Source organism: Crocodylus siamensis, chromosome 3, assembly GCF_052110815.1.
Source record: "Crocodylus siamensis isolate JL-2025a chromosome 3, ASM5211081v1, whole genome shotgun sequence".
Taxonomy (NCBI): Eukaryota; Metazoa; Chordata; order Crocodylia; family Crocodylidae; genus Crocodylus; species Crocodylus siamensis.
Window position 1 is genome coordinate 218110274 of NC_143397.1, and position 20106 is coordinate 218130379.

The 20106-nt window shown below is 44.5% G+C and overlaps 1 protein-coding gene across 4 annotated transcripts in view; it reads left to right on the forward strand.

Annotated features, from left to right (window-relative positions):
- DPY19L4 (dpy-19 like 4) overlaps positions 1–20106 on the forward strand; it is a 151932-nt gene that overhangs the window by 126427 nt on the left and 5399 nt on the right. For all 4 annotated transcript variants that reach the window (XM_090040358.1, XM_090040361.1, XM_090040359.1 and 1 more), the window contains 2 exons: positions 3300–3432; positions 16067–16225. In XM_090040358.1, the coding sequence (XP_089896484.1) occupies positions 3300–3432; positions 16067–16225 (292 nt within the window). The remainder of the gene's footprint in view (positions 1–3299; positions 3433–16066; positions 16226–20106) is intronic.

Below are 20106 nucleotides of genomic sequence, written 5' to 3' on the forward strand. Positions count from 1 at the left end.
GTTTCTCATCAACTTCACATCCTCCACCAGTTCTTCCCTATTGATCAGGATAGGAACCCAGATGGGGGAACTGGTAGTTGTACCCTCAACTTTCTGGAATAGAAATTTATCCTCCACACAAATTAGAAACTTGATCAACATTGTTTGGCTGCATTATTCTTGCAGCGGATTTCTGGAAAATGGTACTGGTGGGAAACTTCAATCTCATAATTTTCAGATAATTTTGTCACCACTTTGAGGAGTGCCTCTTCTGCCCTTTCTTTTTGACTTTGTAATAAATCTCAACCTCTATATCAGTGCTGCATCTTTCACCTTTTATTTTCACCCAAATACATGCTGATTTGCTCTTTTCTTTGTCGTAAACCAGGGAACAGGTCTTTGTTTTTGATATAAGGTCAACATATTTTATCTCAAACCTGTCTTTCCTTAATGTTTGAAGTTGCAATTGTAAGAGCTCTCCCACCCAAGTCTCTGTGATACCAATCAGATCATAGTTCTTTTCATACTGTGACTTCCAGCTCATCTTGTTTGTTCCTCATATTTCTCACATTTGTGTACATTCAAAGAAGTCATAGAGAAGTAAAGCTGGAAAGGACTTCCAGAGGTCATCTAGTCCAACCCCTTGCCTGAGGAAGGATTATGCCTATCCAAACCATCCTGTACAACCATAAGATTACCCTTACAACATAAACCTAACACCCTAACCTGGCACAGGTAAAGCAGGAGAAACATGGTAGCCAATGTCCTGCTTCTGTAAAATGTTGACAACGTACACTTGGTCCTGGGCAGAGGGCCACACCCCCCCATTACAGAGGAAGGCAAAAACCCCCACGGTTCATACCAGTCTGACCATGGGGTATAATTTCTTTGTGACCCCAAATATGGTGATCGGTCTGTTCCTGAGCAGAAGGACAAGACCCTTTATCCAGAAACCCCTGGCTTTGCTTCTGTCAGGAGAATTTGTGCATCCTAGTTGAAGTCCCGAACCTTAGCTGTAGCTAACACCTGATGCCTCTGGGAAGGCTTAAAAACACCCTGATACACACAGCAGGAAAAAAAAAGTTGGGGCGGGATGCAACCAGCAAAGTCTAGAAGCATAGGAAATACCCATGGTAGAAAATAGGCATAGCTATGCCTAGATCATCCCTGACTCAGTGGCTGTCCAACCTCTTCTTGAACATCTCTAGTGATGGAGAGTCCACAACTTCCCTAGGCAGTCTGTTCCAAATTTTGTATTCTGATCTACTTGTTTCCATTTTTCTTTCCTTGCTGCTGTCCTCTGGCTCTGTCCCTTTCCCTCAGCTGAACTGTTGCTTCTGATTCTCTCCCCTCTGGATCATTTGCTCTGTTGCTGCAAGGTTTTGTTCACCATCCCCTGTAAAACCTAGTTTAAAGCTCTCTTCACTAGGCTGGCCAAATGGTGCCCAAAGATACTCTTTCCAGTTTTGGGCAGGTAAATGCTGTCTCTCGACAGCAGCCTTCCTACTTCCCCATTGAGAGCTAGGGGTCCTGTTTTGCTCTCACCCAGACCATCTTTTGTTGACTTCACTTGGAATTGCACTGTTGAGAGTGAGGCTGTTTGCAGATGTTAAAAACAAAATAAACAAAAAAGTGGGCTTTACCAGAAGAAGCAGCATTTTACTTCAACCCAGTGTTTGTATAAATCGGGCGCTTCAACAGAGCCTTTTGGCACTTTTATCTAAAGCTGAGTCAATGAGCTGTTAGAAGAAAGTACCAAACAAGCCCCGCTTAAAGTGCCTGATCTATATAGACATCTGGTGAGCTGGGTCCAACTAACATGCTGCCTCTTCTGGGCTTGGAACAGGGGTACATGCAGTTTAAAGTAAAGCACTTATTTTTTTAATATCAGCAAGCTGCTTAAAAGTTCACATAGTTAATATTCTTTATCTCCTATTTTTAGAAGGATGCTGTGCACTGTATTTAGGTTTTTAATTGTTAACCTATGCATCTTTTGAAAAGACAAGCCTGATAATTGGGGTGTTCCAGCCAATTCTTACTTAGTATTAATAGCAGTGTAGGTTATCTGTCACTGCCATTTGTGGTAGCAAATGGAATAATGCCAAGCCCCTAATGACTTTTGTATTAGCTTACATATATCATGCGTTAAGTACATAATTAATCATAGTGAATTGCTTTGAAAGACACTCTGCAAAGAGCAGTTTGGCTATCATTAGTTTTCTGCTGCTGTTCTGTTTTTTTGATGAAAGTAGGACTTTTTGAATACTGAACTAGATACCTCTATTATAATTTAAATTAAATATTATGGTTACAAGTCACTTTCTTTAAATTATTGCAGAGCAAATTTATTGTAGGTTTTTTTTAAATACAGGAAAAATGCCTGTCCTAGGTTCTAAGCGTGTTTGCCATCAATTAAAAATAATTCTACACAAAATGTTCTCTTCAATCCAGAATGAGACCTGTAAATAATCAAAAAATGAACTTAAACCCCAATAAATACCTCCCTTCTTCCCTACCTCCCTACTTACCATAAAAAAAATCCCTTAAAGTTGACTAGTAGATTGGGAAATATACCATCAGTACATTCCTTCTGTATATATAAACAAGCACATACATAATTGTTCTTTACCAGCACATCTCTGAATAAAGTAAAACCTATCCTGGGATAAAGAATATGATGCCGTGAAATTGATTATTTAGAAAGGATTGTTTTTTTCTGCAGCAGAGTGGGAAGAAAGGAACTTTTTAATAGCCTGTTGTACTTGGGCAGCTAAAATATAGTTGTACATTTTCTAAGTATAACATTTTTTTTTTTTTAAAGATTTTATTTTATTTTTTTTTGGCAGGAGCTATGTTTTCTATGTGTAAATATGCAGGCTTCCATTTTCTCAGTTGTTACTGCATTGCTTTTCCTATTTTCCCCTTCTCTCAAGCCTCTTATGGGGAGAAGAACCTAACCTGGAAATGAAAGTTCTCATCCTTTCAAGACCACAGCAAGTGAACTTTCATGTAGTAAAAGATGTAGGTGTGAATAGCTGTCAGACCTCTTTCACCAAATGCTCTATCAAGAGGCCTTTTTAATTGGTTCTGGGCTACCTTCCAGCTTTGAAAGCACAGCCATCATGCTATTAATGCACTATATATCTGATTGCTGAGAATGGTAATTTCACTTAAATGTATGGTATGTAGTTCTAGTTAACAGACTAGAATTTTTACCATAACACATTAAAATTCATTTGAGTGTTAGAACTGATGCAAAATATTGTTTAGAAAAGATATCTGTATATTCAGATGCATGAAGTGAAGCTGTCTTTTTACAGAAGACAGGCTCCTGTTGCTGCTGTGTTTGCAGGAAGTCCTCAGTTAATGGGTGTGATTAAGTTGTGTACTGGATGGATGGTGACAAGTCTGCCTTTATATAATGATGATGATCTTCTAAAAAGAAATGAGAATGTAAGTATCTAATTCCATAAACTTGCTGTGGTATTGGTGATTCATGGTTTATTTGTTATGTAGAAAATGGAGTGCTTGATTTAGAAGTATAGGAATGCTGAAAACAATATTTTCAAAGAAGATAGAAGACACCCTGAGAGTCCTGTGAGTTACTTATGGGGTCCAAGCTCATCTCTTGTGTGTGCTCTTTCCCAAGCTAGCTCACAGCAGGTATTATTTATGGTAGCAACCACAGTGTTAGGTGCATTCAAATGCTTAGGAACAAATCGTTCCTGCTTATGCTCTAAGTAGAGACAAATGCAAAGAGGTTAGAGAAAAGGCAATAATAGCATGCATTCCATATGCATGTAAGCAGCTTGGCAAAAGTATGTTTTAAGAACATATTAGGGACAAGAGACTGGACAGGGCTTTCTGGGCTATCGAGTCCAGTCCCCTGGGCTTGCAAAAAAAATCTCTCAAGCTCTTTTACACAAGTACAAGATACAATACATGAAACATAAAGAACGTCCTATTACATGCAGTAAGTGAAATCAGGAGAGAAAAGGGCACTGCCAAAGCCCTGCCACTGCAATGACAGGAAGTAGTTGGCTAATTTATGACCAGATGGTCTTGGGGAAGGAAGATACCCCACATTTAGAGGGAAGCAACTCCCCACACTCTATGCCAGTGTGACCTAATGGAAAGCATTCCTTCCTTATCCCAAATTAGAGGGACATGGAATTTGTTTGGGCAAGTTTTACTGTGTATAGGGGGTCATATGGAGCAAAACACAAAGGTTATTTGTGAAAAAGCTGACATCTTTATGCTGTGAAGGTGACAAGAGAATGCCTAAATTTTGATAGGATTGTGGATGAAGAGCCATAGGAGTGATTGATTGAAAAGAAAGAGTGATCATATCAATGAGCAAGATAAACATAAAACTGTGTTTTATTTACTTGAAGAGTAATGTAAGCATCTGAAAATTAAGAGAAGGATGTTGCAAAAGTAAAGGCATTGTATAATGAGGTCATAAATGAGAGATTTGGCTGCAGGAATGAAAAGAAAGGGAGAGATTTTTTGGAAATCCTCAAGGAAAAAACTGCAAAATCTGTATGTGGTCTTGGATATGTGGGTAGTGGAAGAGGAAGGACTTGCATATGATTGTTAGGCAAATGTAAAATCTAAGTGCTAATTTTCTGGCTTCTAAGGTCTGGACTACCCGTCTGATAAACTCACAGGAACGGGCCTCCTTTGGTGCAATCTGAGCACAGATAATTTTCAGTGAGGATTTCATAGACATTAGGGCTGGAAGGGACCTCAGAAGATCATTGAGTCCAGCCCCCTGCCCCAGGGGCAGGAAGTCAGCTGGGGTCATAGGATCCCAGCAAGATAAGCATCCAATTTACTGTTGAAGGTGTTCAGTGTAGGTGCTTGAATCACCTCCAATGGCACGCTGTTACAGAACTCAGGGGTTGGACAGTAAAGAAATTCTTCCTTATGTCCAGCCTGAAATGATCTTGCAGTAGTTTATAACCGTTCGACCTCATCATCCCTTGGGGAACTGGTGAACAAATGTTCCCCCAGATCCTGGCGGTCACCCCTGATAAACTTATAGGTGTCCATCAGGCCATGCCTGAGCCTGCGCTTTTCCAGGCTAAAGAGCCCCATAGCTCTCACCCTGTTGTCGTAAAGTCAAAAAGATGTTATGCAGTATTTTGCTACTTGATTGACTCATACATTAATAGTCAATAGGTTGCTGCTTTGGTGTTTGCCTGTCTGCACTAGACTTGGGCTGTACTATCAGGTTCCAAAAGCCTAAATAAAAAGTGTTGGTTTCAGAAAAATGTAAAGTTTGTAGGCTTGAATGATGTTGATTTTTAGCACTAGAGCTCATTTCATAGTTGGGAGGACTTAAGTAACAATTGAGCAAAAAAGCTTTAAATGTTTCATTGAGAAGGGAATGATTTCTCATTCTACTGTATGTAAAACATTGGCACTGTTACCTTCTATCTGCTCATTACCAGAAACAACACGCCCCTACTGTTATAACCAGGGATTCTGGTTTTCGCTGTTTAAAAATTGCAAATTCTCTTATTAAAATCCCCAAATCCATGTTTAAAATGAAAGGCTGCTATATATATACAGGTATCAATTGAACACAATGTTTTATTGATATATTTACAATTTTAAAGCAATTTGGAAGCTTGCCAGTGCCTCAATCACTATAATAAAATACATTCTAAATACCTATGTATTTTGGCATTTAATTTTGGGTTTTTCATTACAGAAAATCAGGACTTCTGCTGCCCCTCTCACTTACCAGGATGTGGGTCCAGATGCAGTTCCCCCACCCGCACTGCTTTGTGGTGCTGAGCAGCCCTAATAAGCTATTGTCCCTCACTCCCAAGCCAACCCTTCCCCCCAGCCCTGCCAGTGCTCCTCATTCCCTGCTTACCCCCCACTTGGTCCCTCCTGGCAACAGCTCCCCCATGCACTAGTGTACAGTGGGGAAGGTGTGTGGGGTTTGTCTGGAAGGAGGTGTGGGGGGTGGGGAGCTTGTGGGCAGATATGTAGTTTGTGGTGCATAACCCCACTGCTGGTGTCTCAGCAGCAGCAGGCACTGGGCCCTTGGGGCGCTCATGGCCATCGCAGGCAGAGCCCCTGGTGGTGCACACCTCTAGCTAAGTCCCAGGGCCTACATGTGCTGGCATGCAGCTGGCCCAGCCCACCGGTATGTGCCTTCATGTGCAGATTATGGTACTACAATTGGGAGCCGCACACCATTGGGCTGAGCGGGCTCTTTGCTTTCATGGGCAACTTCCCGCTGGAGTGTGGGAAGCCCCACATGGAGGAATGGAGCCAGCCAGTCTGGCCCCATGGTGTGTGGACTGGGAGCTACATTCCATTGGGCCAGGTGGGTTCTGTGCCTCCAGGCAGGCTCCCGCTTACCTCTGCATGTGGCTTCCTGCTGAAGTGCCGAAAGCCCCACACTGAGGCACAGAGCTGGCCGGCCCAGACTGGCCCAATTGGTTTGTGGATGGCAGCTTGGCACACAGCAGCATCCCTTGAGCTGCAGTGCTGCACCGTGGCCACTGCCACCTCCTTGCAGGAGCAGGTGGCACCTGCCCGCCCATCCCCACGCCCTGCAGGGCATGGGGATGATGTCAAGGTTCTTTTGTGCTGGCCTGAGAGTACCTGAGGACATCCTGCTCCCTTAGTCCCCCACCCACACACCCCTACCGTGCTGTCCACCTGCTTTGCTGGCTCTTCCTCCATACCCAGCCGTGCCACTGCCCCCATCCCTGACCTCCAACCCTGCTAGAGGGGCCCCCCAGCTGGCCCCTAGGCCCCTGCAAGCCTCACTTACGCCAAAGCCTCCAGGTGGAGAAGTGTGCTTGAGCTAAGCCCTTTCCTCTCTCTCTTTCTCTCTCAGACAGGGATTCTTGCTGCCCTTTTTGCAAGAAGCTCTTGCAGCCTGGAACTCTGCCAGCCTGCAGAGAGCTCTTTTGGAAAATGAAAAATCTGCGCAGTTGACTAAGTACTTACTGTATTTACTTGAATAGAAGATAACCCTGATTGATTGTAAGATGACTCCCCCCCCAGTAATTAGGTTTTATATATGGAAAATGTATAAATTTGATATAATTTTCCAGGTATAGTATCTAATTATTGGAGGTTTTGTTGAATTTGTTCCCTTCCCACTGCTACAGTAGGGAAAATAAATGGAGGGGAGAGTCAGGTAGCCCCTTTGCCCCCCTACAACTTCTTCCCCCTGCAGGCTGTCCCCACTCTCTTTACTCTCAGGCCCTGCTCTCCCAGGGCACATGTAAGTGAGGAGCAAATTTGAAAAAACTAACCTTGAAATGGACATAGCTGTAGTAATTTGCATATAGATCCCATAGACTTAGTTCATTCACCATTGTTGCATTTTATCTTTTTTGAAACTGCTGCAAGTTTTAGCATAGGTACTCCATAAACATACTTTTAAGTAGCATACATACTTTGTCACATACTTAGAGACAGTACAAACTATGCATGATATTAGTCCAAAACCAAAAGGCTCGTGATTTATCGTATAGTTAATTGGGCTGGTTCTCAGCAGAGTCAACAGCCTTTCAAGCCGCGGTGACCCCACAGTTCAGCACTGCTCTGTATTCCAGATACACCCTCTGCAATCCACACCCAAATAATCTGTATGTTAATTAGCCCCCCACTCACAACTGGAGCCAGGTATTCTTGTTCCAAATCCTGGGATCCTCCAAAAATTTATATTCAGATGAGGCATAGGGCAGCTTGGTCCAGTTTCACTTCATGGTGGGTGGGGCCAGACTAATCGTATGCAACAAGCTGAGAAAGGGGCAACAGAGAGATTCTGGGTAAACTGTTTGGGAGTCCCAGTTGGTGATTTTTTAATTTTTTTTTATTTTTATTTTTTTGCCAGACATTTAAGATGGGTGAAGAAGCGGGAATTATTGTAAATGGGAAAGAAAAGCACAGGTCAACTGTGGAGGTGAAAAGGAAGTCAAATGTGTACAATGTAGCTCACCATGACTCGAAAAGGAGATTGCACTCAATGGCTAAAGACAGAAGTTGCACATAAACCTGTTTAAGTGATCAGAAACTGGTCTAAACCTGTAACAGAACGTAAGTTCAGTTTCAAACTGGCTGAAACCAGTTTGAGATAAACCTGATTGAATGTAGTATCAGACTTAACTGATTGAGCTCAAACCAGTTTATGCAACTTCTGTCCCAGACCTCTTCCTGGTTTAGGTTAAACCAGAGTCCCCCACCATCGCAGCATGCACTTTGGGCTGGGCTCTCTGCTCCAGCCCAACAAGACTGGTCTTGCCCTTTTGTTCCCCAGAGCAGGGACAAGCAGGGGTGGGGGCCTGGCCAGATACTGGCCTCTGGAAGGGGTCAGGGAAGAGGTTTATTCCCTGTCCCTCCCTCTCCTGTCCAACCAGCACAGACCTGCATTTATCCGCTGGCTGCTACAGTGGTGGGGATGTGGCTAGCCCTGACAGTAGATTGGAATAGACTGGCCAGGGAAGGGGTTTAATTTCCCCCCTTCCTGTCCCACTGGCACAGACCCAAGCTGGGGTCTGCTGGGTGTTCCCCACTCACTGTTGCAGCAGAGGGGCCAGGGTCATGGCCAAATGCTGGCTGGTATGGCCCCCTGAGGCAGAGGGAGCAGAGAGGAGGGTTATTCTCCCCTCTATCCCCAGTGCGCCTGCAGGACTTCAGTCAGGGTTTGTCTGCCCTAACTGCCACTGCGTCTTGCTCCCTGCAGGGGGCTAGTGGTGAGATAAGCCCCCTTCTGTCCCCTCTGCCAGACACTGGAGGGAGTGGGGAATAACCCCTAGCAGTGAGGGGGCAGTGCCCTGATGGAGCAGCAGCCCCTGTCCTAATGCCTGGGGAGGACATATCTCTTCCTAGTGGGGAGTCATGCGCAGGGGTCCGATCTGCTGCAGACTGTGGTGAGTGGTGGTACCGGGGCTCACAGGGGGCTATAGTCCCCCAAGCCACCCTGGTGTTGCCACTGCTGCTTGTCTGTGGCAGCCTTCTCCACCCTGCCTCCACCCGCAGCATGGCCTCCTCGTTGGGAAAAGGCTCATGCTCTGGGACACTGACAGGGGCTACAGGGGCTGCAGCTCCTGTCAGGGTTGCTGCCTCCTCACTGCTCCAGGGGTAGGGGCATAGCCAGAGCCTGGCTGGCAGGACCCCTTAGGTGAGAGGACAGGGAGGGGTTGGACCAAGTAAGGGCAGGAATAATCTGCCTACAAAAGTGGGTATACCAGGGAAGCAGGATTATGAGCACTTTGAGGAAAGGTGGAGATGGAGACCATCTTGGTGGTCAAGGACAAATAAGAACAGAGCAGCAGGGGTAGCAATATTATTCAAGAACCCAGAACTGAGAGCAACAGGTAGAAGTCATCAGTGGCAGATTGCAACAAATGATACTGTCAGTCAAGGGAACAGAATTAGAAATGTTCAGTGTATTTGCACCACTGGTGAGGGAGAGAAGGAATGCATTGCTTAAAAAGCTAGCTGTTTACATGGTCAGATAGAGACTGCACTTAACAGCTTCTGCTTCTTCTGTGCAAAAATGAAGTTTATTTCTTACATATGGGGACTTTTTACCATCTTGAACTTTCCCTGAGCCTGATGAAGGGTGCATGAGCCTGAAAGCTTGCAGAACAAGGTATTTTTTTGCAATTTCTCAGTTGGTCTAATAAAAGGTATCATTTTGGAACCAAGAGTTCTAGATTTCTGCATTTGTAATAGCAGGAGATTTTAACTGTATGACTGAAGTGGGTAACAGAGTAGGGGAAAGAGGAAACAGTTTTAGATAGCTCATCCAGACTGTTACCAAATATAATAAAAGAAGAGTTGCTAAGAGGTATATGGGCAGGGGAGAAAGTTTTCACTAGGAACAGACCTCACTGGAAAGAAACAATCCAGAACTGACTTTGTGCTTATATCAGAAGAAATGGGGATAAGGAAGAAAGAAACCATACATGTGGCTTTTAGTGATCACTGGATGCTGAAAGTGGAAACAAGTCTCAGCAAGAGCCCCATGGGACTATGGAAGTTAAATGTGCAGCTGCTACAAGATGAAGAGTTATGTCAGGTGTACACAAGGCAGTGTGAGGGGTGGTAAACACTGAAGAAATATGTTGGGGGTACTAGAGAATGGTGAACAATGGTGAAGAAGTGGATAGGAGAATTTTTCAGGAGGGAAGGCTAAAGATGCCCAGGGAAAAGAACGAAAGAACTAAAAGAGCAGCTCCTGCATCTTTCTTTGTAGCTGAAGGAAGCTGCAGAAGGAAGACGGGTACAGGAAGAGCTAGAAAAAACAAGGCAAGAGTTAGAAATGTGGTTTAAAAAAAAGACAAGAGAGAAAATATTCTTAGCACAAGCAGTCCTGGGTAGGAGAAAATGAACAGTGGTCCCAATACTTTTCGGCCACAGAGAAGGTGGCAAAAGGCGAGTTTAAAGCAGTGCAGGAAGAAGGTGGTACTTGGGTGGAAAAACAGGAGGAGGCATTTGAGGCAATGAGAAGATTTTTTGAAGAGCTATACCAAAAGAAGATGAAGGATTTCTTGTAGAAATTGAAGAGAAAGTAGAGAAGGAGGAAGAAAAGATAAGCTTAAGGTGAAGGAATGTTTAAAAACCTTTAAAAGAAGGAAATTATCAGGAGTGGATGGACTGCCTATGAATTTTTATGAGACATTTTAGGCATGGGTAGGGAGAAATAAAGTGGAAGTTTTCAAGGACATAGCAGAAACAGGAGAGGCAGGGAAATATTTTACAAGAGGTGTAATCTTACTCTTCAAGAAATGGGAGAGAGAACTCTTGAAAAACTGGAGACCGATTATACTCCTTAAAATGGACTGTAAGTTAATGGCCAAGACACTTTGACAGATAAGGAAAAAGCTCCAGAAGATAATACAAAAAGACCAAGTATGTGCAGTACAATGTAGAAGGACCTCTGAAGCAATCAGAGTGATCAGAGATGCACTGTCCCACACCCAAGAAAGGAAAACAAGCACAGTTACAGTAAACTAGATTTTTGTTTGGTAAGGTTATTGTATAGAGAAGCAGAGAGTAAAGTTCAGATTAATGGACAGCTAAACAGGTCCCTTAAAATCCATACAGGGGTGAGAAAAGGTACCCCTCCCCCACCCTCCCCACAACTACTATTTCTGTGCGACATGGAACCATTAGCACAAAGAATAAGAAAAGACAAGGGTCATAAGCAGAATAAAGGTATCAGGAGGGGATGAGGTAAAATGTGTACTGTGCATGCATGATATAAATGTAGCAGTTAGCAAATTTCAATGGAAAGGGTACAAAAGCACACACAGTATGAAGAAGTGACGGGGCCTAAACTAAATAGACTGAAAAGCATGATAATGGGAGTGGGAAACTCGAGGGACTTGGAGAAGCTGGGCCTTCAAATGAGAGAGAGAAATCGGAGTGCTAGAGATCCTGATGGATGTCGGAAGGGAAAGGTAATAAAACATGGGAAAAGGTGAAGGCAAGGCTACCGCAAATATTTTGGTTATGGTCCAGAAGGACACTGTCCTTTGCTGGAAAAGTGGTGGCACTTAAGGCTGTGCTGCTGCTGATTATTCTATATACAGGAATGTATATAGACATGGCAGCAGATAGCAAAAGCACAGAGGGAAATGTGTGTGTTCTTCTGCAATGCCAAAAGAGAGGTTGGCCAGAGCTGAACTGTACAAAGCAAGAGAGATGGGGGCTGCTGGACTTGGGATTGTTTGTCTATGCAAAATATGTAAATGCAATATGCAGGGTGGTAATGGAGGGGAGGGGAAAGCAGTGCATATCACCCGATTTCACGCAGCTGCACTTTTGAGGAAATGGAGGAGTGTAATAAACCTCTTTGAAGAGCCCATGGGCGTGGCAGCCTGATTCATTACATCAGAATGGAAGGATTCATGCAGAGGTATAAAATAGGGAAGGCAGGATGAGAGGTCCTGAAGGATCACAACAAGTTGAAAGCAGTAAGGTGGGAGAGACAAGATGGCACTGGTGGGAAACTTTACAAAAGGACAAGTGATGAAGGTGTGGGGAGTGGTGGCGGGTAAACAACTGAAAAGTGAATGTGCTGACCTAGTGTAGATGGCTGACCTTGCTCATGACAGAAGTGCAACATAGATGGGGTTTGACAGACTCATCAAATTGCCTAAGGGAAAGTTGCAGGGAAGAAGTAAGTGGGACGTGTTTTGGGAGTGCACAAATGCAAAGTGGGTATGGGAAAGGGTCTGCTGCTTTCTGAGTGTCACCAAAATAAATCTGTCATTAGTGGGGGAGATGGCACTATACCAAAGGGACTGGAAGAAATGTTATTAAGGACTTCATTAGCATGTGTTAATGCTAGTTTATGGAAAGTAAGAAACTTCTGGGTGTTTAAGGGATTGACTTTCACTGAAAGAGAGTGCCTGAAGCTGGGACTGTGTGACTAATACTACATCAGTCAGGACAAAGAAGAGATCAGAGAGGAAGAGGCAGCAAGTGGAGGAAAAAGGACTTGACACACTTGTTTCACTAAACCAATAGAGAGGAGTGATGGGAGGGGCAGAGTTTCACATGGTTACTGAGGTAATGGTTTTTTTAATGTGATTCTGTATGGGGAGAGAGATTTCTGTAAGGGTTTGGTTCTTCTGGGAAGTTGATGCATGTTGTTTAAGGGTTTAATATGTACAACTGGATGCATCTACAAGAGATGCTAAATGTGCAGTATACTAATTCTGCTGCACATAAGTGTGACAGGCAGTAACCGTGCTAATGTGCAATAGAATTAGTCTGTTGCACATTAGTGTCACAAAAGGGGTGTGCTGTCACTACTGTGCAATTATGTTGCATTAAGTTGGTACCTGTCATTACAGGTACTAAAATTAATGCACTGTAATTACGGCACAGTAATGCACGTGTAGATATGCCCTGTGTGTTTTGGTATATAGTTGTTTCTGTGCTATGAAATCTTGTAAAACAAGGTTGCTCAATATGCATAGCTTGGTAAGTGCAGGGTGATAACTGTTTTTAATAATATTTGTAAAAAAAAACAAAAAAAGTTCCCACTTCTCATAGTCCCTGTTGCCTCACAGGGGCTAACATGTGGGATCTCAGCCATTGTGGGCCAGAGGTCACTTTGAATGGCATTGTGTAGTTAAGGTTGAAGACTTGTCCAATGCACTGCGGCCAGGGTCACCTGCCTAGATGGATGTGGTGGGGGCAATTGCCAACAAATGGTCAGTGTCGAACTGGTGAGGGAGGACTTAGAGTGGCTGAATGTCTTCAAGTCGGCAGGACCAGATGGGCTAAACCTGAGAGTGCTGATGGAATTGGTTGGAGTCATTGGGGGACTGATGGCGAAGGTATTTGAAGACTTCTGGTGCTTGAGAGAGGTCCAAGAAGATTGGAAAAGGGCCAGCATGGCACCAGTCTTTAAGAAGCGGAGAGGGAAGGATCTGGGAAACTATAGGCTGGTCAGTTTGACTTCAATACCTAGTAAAATTTTGGAAAAAAATTATCAAGAAGTCCATTTGTGAGGAACTGGGAGAAGGCATGATGCTGAAGGATAGCCAACATGGTTTCATTGCAGGCAGGTCATGTCTGACCAACCTAGCCTTCTATGAACAAGTAACAAACGGCTTAGATGTGGGACATGTGGTTGATGTCATATACCTGGATTTTAAAAAGGTCTTTGATATGGTCTCCCATGATGCTCTTAAAAAACAAACTGGCAGATTGTGGGCTGGCAGAATCCACGGTCTGGTGGGTTGGGAACTGGTGAAGGGGTTGAACCCAGAGAGTATTAGTGGATGGGCCTTGTATTGTCTTGGTGGGAAGTGTCCCTAACCTTGGAAATCTTCAAGAGGAGACTGGACAGACACTTTGCTGGGATCATTTGATGTCAGCAGTATTCCTGCCCAGAGCAGGGGTTTGGACTTGATGATCTTTCAAGGTCCCTTCCAGCCCTTAATTTTTTGGGCGCATCCAGACGTGCATGGACATTTGGTTCCCTGGGGACAACTAGCAGCGGCACACCTTGTGCCACAGCTGCTTGTCCCTGGGGAATGCTCGTGCCCTGCATGCTTTTGTGCACATCAAGTTACCCCGGGGGCAGTGGGGGAGGCTGGGGCCAGCACTGTGTTGGCCCCAGCAGCCTTACCTGGCGTCTTGAGGGCCTCCCAGGGCTGTAGCCATGGTGATCCTGCCAGGCAAAGCCTGGCCAGCAGCTACAGCGTAGCTCTGAGTAGCCCGGCTCTGCTTTTCAGCAGCTCCATGCTGCTGGAGTGTACAGTGCTTCATTTTTTTCCCCCCACCATGGTTTTGTTGGTTTGTTTATTTGTTTGTTTTGACCCCTGGATATCCTGCAGAACACTGCAGAAGAAAAACCTGCAGGAAAAAAAACCTCCGAGTCTCACTTGCCCTTAGCCAAAAGGCCAAAGGAGTGAGCTAGGGAGAAATCCCCAATCTCCATAAAAATAAAGCGTGTAGCTGAGATCCTCCCATAGGGAGGCTATAGTAGACTCTCACAATCATAGGGTGCATTTAGATGAATTCCTGCCATGTAGGATGACTGCAATGGATTTGGGAGCATCTCAAGCCCCAGATTGAAGACTCTGGGAGGGAGAATACTTGCTGGTGGTAGCGTCACACAGGCTTGAAGAATGAGCTCTGCTCAGTTGATAGAATTTGGAATGGATTTGGATAATTTGGCCCAAGACATTTAAAAAAAAATGCAGTAGGTCCCCATCAACATCTCGACCTTTTAGCTAAGATCAAGCATTTTTGGCAGCAAGGGAAGGGATGGTTCTGATGCCAGTTTCTTATGGAGAGAACCACCTGCCAGGTTTTTTTGGTTGTGTTTTTTGTTTGTTTTTTTTAAAGGCCAAAAAAGGTTCCCATCAATTTTGTGGAAATGGGGGACTGCTTTCACACTTTTCCCCTAGCTGCTCTTTGGCCTTTTGGCTATGAGCAAGCAAGACTAAAGCAAGCAAGCATCTGAACTTCAAGGCTTCTGGGCCTGGGGCTTGCACGTAGGATGCCACCCAAAAAAAATGGTTCCCATCAGCATGTTTGCCACATATGGGTCATGTAATTTAGTCATGCTCAGTGTTGACTGCATTTAATCAACTTCAGAGTTGCTTTCCATTACTGAGAATGCGCTGCTTTAGTAGCAGTTCAAAGATAGGCATTATATTTAATGCGGTTTCCTTGTATGCAGATGTAAGATGAGGGGCTTTTTTCCCCCATGCTGATTGTGGGGAGGGGATCTCATCTTTTATTTGAGTAAACATAGTAACCCCATATTTTAGTGCTGCAGATGCAAAAGAATGGGAGTCTCTAATAACCAATTAGCAGACTTGGGAAACACAACCGTCCAGAATGTATCATATTGTCTCATATTTGGATTGATTTATTTCTCAGGGGGAATTTTTTTATTTGGGTGGGGTGGGGAGGCAGACAGTAAAGTGCAGATAATTTCTTGCTACTCCAAAAAAGAGCCTGGTTTTGACATACTTTTCTGACACCAATTTCACTGGTTTTATCAAACTATAACTTTGCAACTATAGCAGAGTTTATAGTACTTTCCAGTAACTGTCAGTGGTCTTATCTGCTGCAAAGCTTGGGCTGTCCAGAGTCATAAGCAAAGCAGGAAACTTGTGTTTCATTATGGTTTGGAGTTTGTGTGACTAAATAAGGGATGAATGGCACTGAACCAGGGACAGGCTCATTTTGTAAAATTATTTCATGCCTGGTTCTCAAAAAGTAATCTGAAGCATGAGGATCAAAGTCCTGAAATAGTAAATGGTTATAACCACTATTGCTAAAATTAGATATGTCCAATACCTTGTGTATCAGAGAACTTAATCCTGATGATTCGCCTCCAGAACTCTGGTTCACCAATATAAACATTTTTTTACTTTTTGAATTTTTTGGAAGTGTTCTAGTGAGTAAAATATATGCAGATCTTTTGAAGATAACATCCTTATTTAATTTGACTTGTACAGAATTAATTGTTCCAGATTTAAAAAATAGCAAATTTTAGCATACGTTTTAATATGCATTTAACTTTCCATTGCTTTTAAATTGCATTAAATATCTTGCTAATCTACAGATTTATCAGATCTATTCAAAAAGGTCTGCAGAGGATATTTACAAGATACTCACATCTTACAAAGCATCTTACCTGATTATAGAAGATTCAATTTGCAATGAGGTGGGACCTGTGAGAGGATGTAGAATTAAAGACTTACTGGACATTGCTAATGGTCATGTAAGTAGCACTTGGACAAAGTTCAATGTATGAGGGGATGAATCATTGACATAATGATTAGAAGGTGTTAGTTTAAAACATTTTAATTAGATAAGCCTATAGATATCACCTATAAACTCTGAGGAGTAAAGCAGTTATTAAAATATGTCTCTTCCATGCTCGTTTCTCCTTCTTAACTATTCCTAGTTAACTAACTCTTGGTTGCTCTGTTGATAGTCTGCATTTTCTTTTGGTTATTTTTGGTGGCAGGGGATCAGAGGGAACAGCATCGGCCACAGCAAAAAGTCCTGCTGAAATGAGTGGTATGATTGGCTTTGAAAAAGGGTCAGGCTTTGATTCAGAAGGTAACTTTTAGGTACGCGTCACTGTGACTATCTTTGAGAGAAAAGCCATAGTTCACTGGCAAGTTAGAGGTGGCTGAAAGCACTTCCTACCTGTTTTGTCTAATCCTGAACACCCAGGTAGTTCAAGTCCAATAAGACTCTGAAATTTCATGTTACTTTGAGAGAGTCAGCTGTCTATTATAATGCTAAAGTATTCTTGGAGGAATGATTGTCTCAATCATGCTGCTGTCCTGTATTCTCCTGATTTAAGTCTTTTAAATAGGTCAGAACCACCATGTGATTGATTTTTGCTGCAAAAAAGGTTGAAATATTGACAAGCTCCCAAAAGGTCGAAATATTTAGTTTTAGTCTGTACCCACAGCTATAGGGATCATTCTCTAGGCTGAAACTTTGCGAGGGGTCCGGAATATTTCTAGTCCTATGTGGTGCTACCACAGGGTGGTATTTAAAAAGATTTTCTGCATCATTTATTTGGTTCTTTGAGAACCAGAAGAATATAGTGTTCATCAGGGTGATTTGCAGATTGCTTTTTATAAAAGGACACATTTGTGGTTTCAGGCAGTGGTGGCTCACTCTTCCTTTGCTGGCTTTCATTAGCCAAGAAAGCTAAGACTCTATTTGCAGGTATGGGTTTGGACAGACACAATGATGACTTTCTACCACACTCTCTTCATTTTTGGTTTGGGTGCTTCAATTTTTTTTCATATAGAGTAAATATAGGGAATGCTCCTTATAATCTTGTATTTCATTCTTTGAAAAAGAGGCAAGCTGTTCTTCATTTACATCAGATATTTTATAAACACCACTTCTCAGGTATGCAGGACTAAACAAAAGGGCCTGAAACATAAACATTTCATTGTTTATTTTATCCTATGAAATTTCATAGTTTTATAGTTGGTAGGGTTGGAAGGGACCTGAGCAGATCGAACCCGACCCCCTGCCATGGCAGGAAAGTACTAGGGTCAAACGACCCCAGGAAAGTGTACATCTAGCTTCCTCTTAAAGACCCCCAGGGTAGGACCCAGCACCACTTCTCTTGGAAGTTGGTTCCAGATCCTAGCCGCCCTGACTATGAAGTAGCGCCTCCTGATATCTAGCTTAAATCTACCCTCTGCCAGCTTGTGACCGTTATTCCTGGTCACTCCTGGTAGTGCTTGGGAGAACAGGGACTCCCCCAGTGCCTGCTGGTCCCCTCTGACTAGTTTGTAACAGGCCACTAGATCTCCCCTCAGCCTTCTCTTATGGAGGCTGAACAGGTTCAGGTCCTGTAGCCTCTCCTCGTAGGGCCTGCCCTGCTGCCCCCTGATCATGTGAGTGGCCTTCCTCTGGACCCTCTCCATGCTGTCCACATCCCTCTAGAAGTGCATTGCCCAGAACTGGACACAGTACTCCAACTGCAGCCTGACCAGTGTTGCATAAAGAGGGAGCATCACCTCCTTGGATCTGCCTGAGATGCATCTGTGGATGCATGACAAGGTACGGTTGGCCTTCCTGACTGCATCCCCACACTGCCGGCCCATGTTCGTCTTGGCATCAATTATGACTCCAAGATCCTTTTCTGCCTCTGTACTGACAAGAAGGGAGTTCCCCAGCCTGTAGGTATGGTGCTGGTTCTTCCTCCCCAGGTGCATCACCTTGCACTTGTCAGTGTTGAATCCCATCCTATTCTCATCCGCCCACCCCTGTAACCTGTCTAGGTCTGAGTGTAGCCTATTCCTTCCTTCTAGTGTGCCCACATCCCCCCACATCTTAGTGTCATCAGCAAATTTGAACAGGGTGCTTTTTACCCCCTCGTCCAAGTCATTGATGAAGGTGTGGGCCTGAGGACCGAGCCCTGCGGAATGCCACTGCCTACATCTATCCAAGTTAAAAATGACCCGGCCACCACCACTCTCTGGGTGCAGCCCTCGAGCCAGTTGCCGACCCATTTGACTGTGTAGGTGCCAACACCACAGTCCCCCAGTTTCTTAATGAGAACGGGGTGAGAGACAGTGTCAAAGGCCTTCCTAAAGTCCAGGAAGACTATGTCCACTGCTACCCCTGCATCTAAGGATTTGGTGATCTGGTCGTAGAAGGCCACCAGTTTGGTCTGACAGAACCTGCCTCTAATGAACCCGTGTTGATTGCCCCTAAGGATAATCTCCCTTGCTGGCCCCTCGTGGACATGTGCCAGAATAATTCTCTCAAAAAGCTTGCCCAGGATTGAAGTAAGACTAACTGGCCTATAGTTTCCCGGGTCCTCCATCCCCCCTTTTTTGAAGTTGGAAACCACATTGGCTGTTTTCCAGTCCTCTGGCACCACACCAGAGCACCACGAGTGCTCGTAAAGCTGTGCCAGGAGTCCCGCAATGACCTCAGCTAATTCCCTCAGCACTCTGGGGTGGAGATCATCCAGACCAGCTGATATAAATACATCCTGTCCCTCCAGAAGTTCCCTAACTAGATCCTCCATGACCCTTGGCCTAGGTGCGTCTCCCCTGGGATCTAAGGGGGGTCCGGGGGGGTGGGGGGTGGCTGTTCCAGGCCCTGCTCAGAAAAATGGAGGCAACAAAATCATTAAATAGTTTAGCTTTGTCGTGTGGTGTGATGAGCAAATTTCCTAGCGTGTCTTGTAGGGGCCCCACGTTACCCAGAACCTTCTTTTTGCCCCCTATGTATTTTAAAAAAGGACTTCTGTTGTCCTTGATCCAAGAAACTAGTCCCAGTTCCATCTCCGTCTTGGCCTTCCTGACTGCCCCCCTGCATCTCCAAGCAACCGCAGTATAGTCCTCCCTGGTGTTGGCCCCTCCCTTCCATTGGGTGTGCACCTCCCTTTTAGCTAGGAGACATTCCTGGATGCTTTTGGTAAGCCATGGGGGCTTTTGCACCCTCCTACCCCCTTTGATCCATGCTGAGATTACTTGTTGAGATTACTTCCCTTTGGGCTTGGAGGATCGTCTCCTTAAGGAGTGACCACTCTTGGACACCTGGCTTCCCTCCCCTCCGGGACCTCAGTGCTTCTCCAGCTATTCTCCTTAGCTCATTAAAGTCTGCCCTCCTGAAATATAGGGCTGCTGCCTTGCTGTAGGCCTTTGCCACCTTGCGCTGGATGGTGAATTCCAGCAGGCAATGATTGCTGTCGCCCAGGTGATCGAGCACCTACAGCCCCCTCACCAGGTCGTCACCCATGGCCAGTACCAGGTCCAACAAGGCATCTCCCCTGGTGGGGCTGTGCACCTCCTGGTGGGATGGAGGTCCTGCATTCCCGCTAGGAATCTACGTGAGTGGTCAGACCTGGCTGACTGCTCTTCCCAGCAGATGTCTGGAAAGTTCAGGTCACCCATATGACCACATCCTTTGACCTAACTACCTCCGTGAGCTGACTTAAGAATTCCTGGTTTAGCTCTTCCCCTTGGTTGGGTGGTCTGTAGTAGACCCCCACTGTTAAGTCTCTTTCCCCTCGACTGCCTTGTATTCTAACCCAGAGCACTTCCGTGTGCCCCTCCTCTGACTCTGTGCTACCTGGTGAGGATGTGTATTCCTCCTTAATGCAGAGCG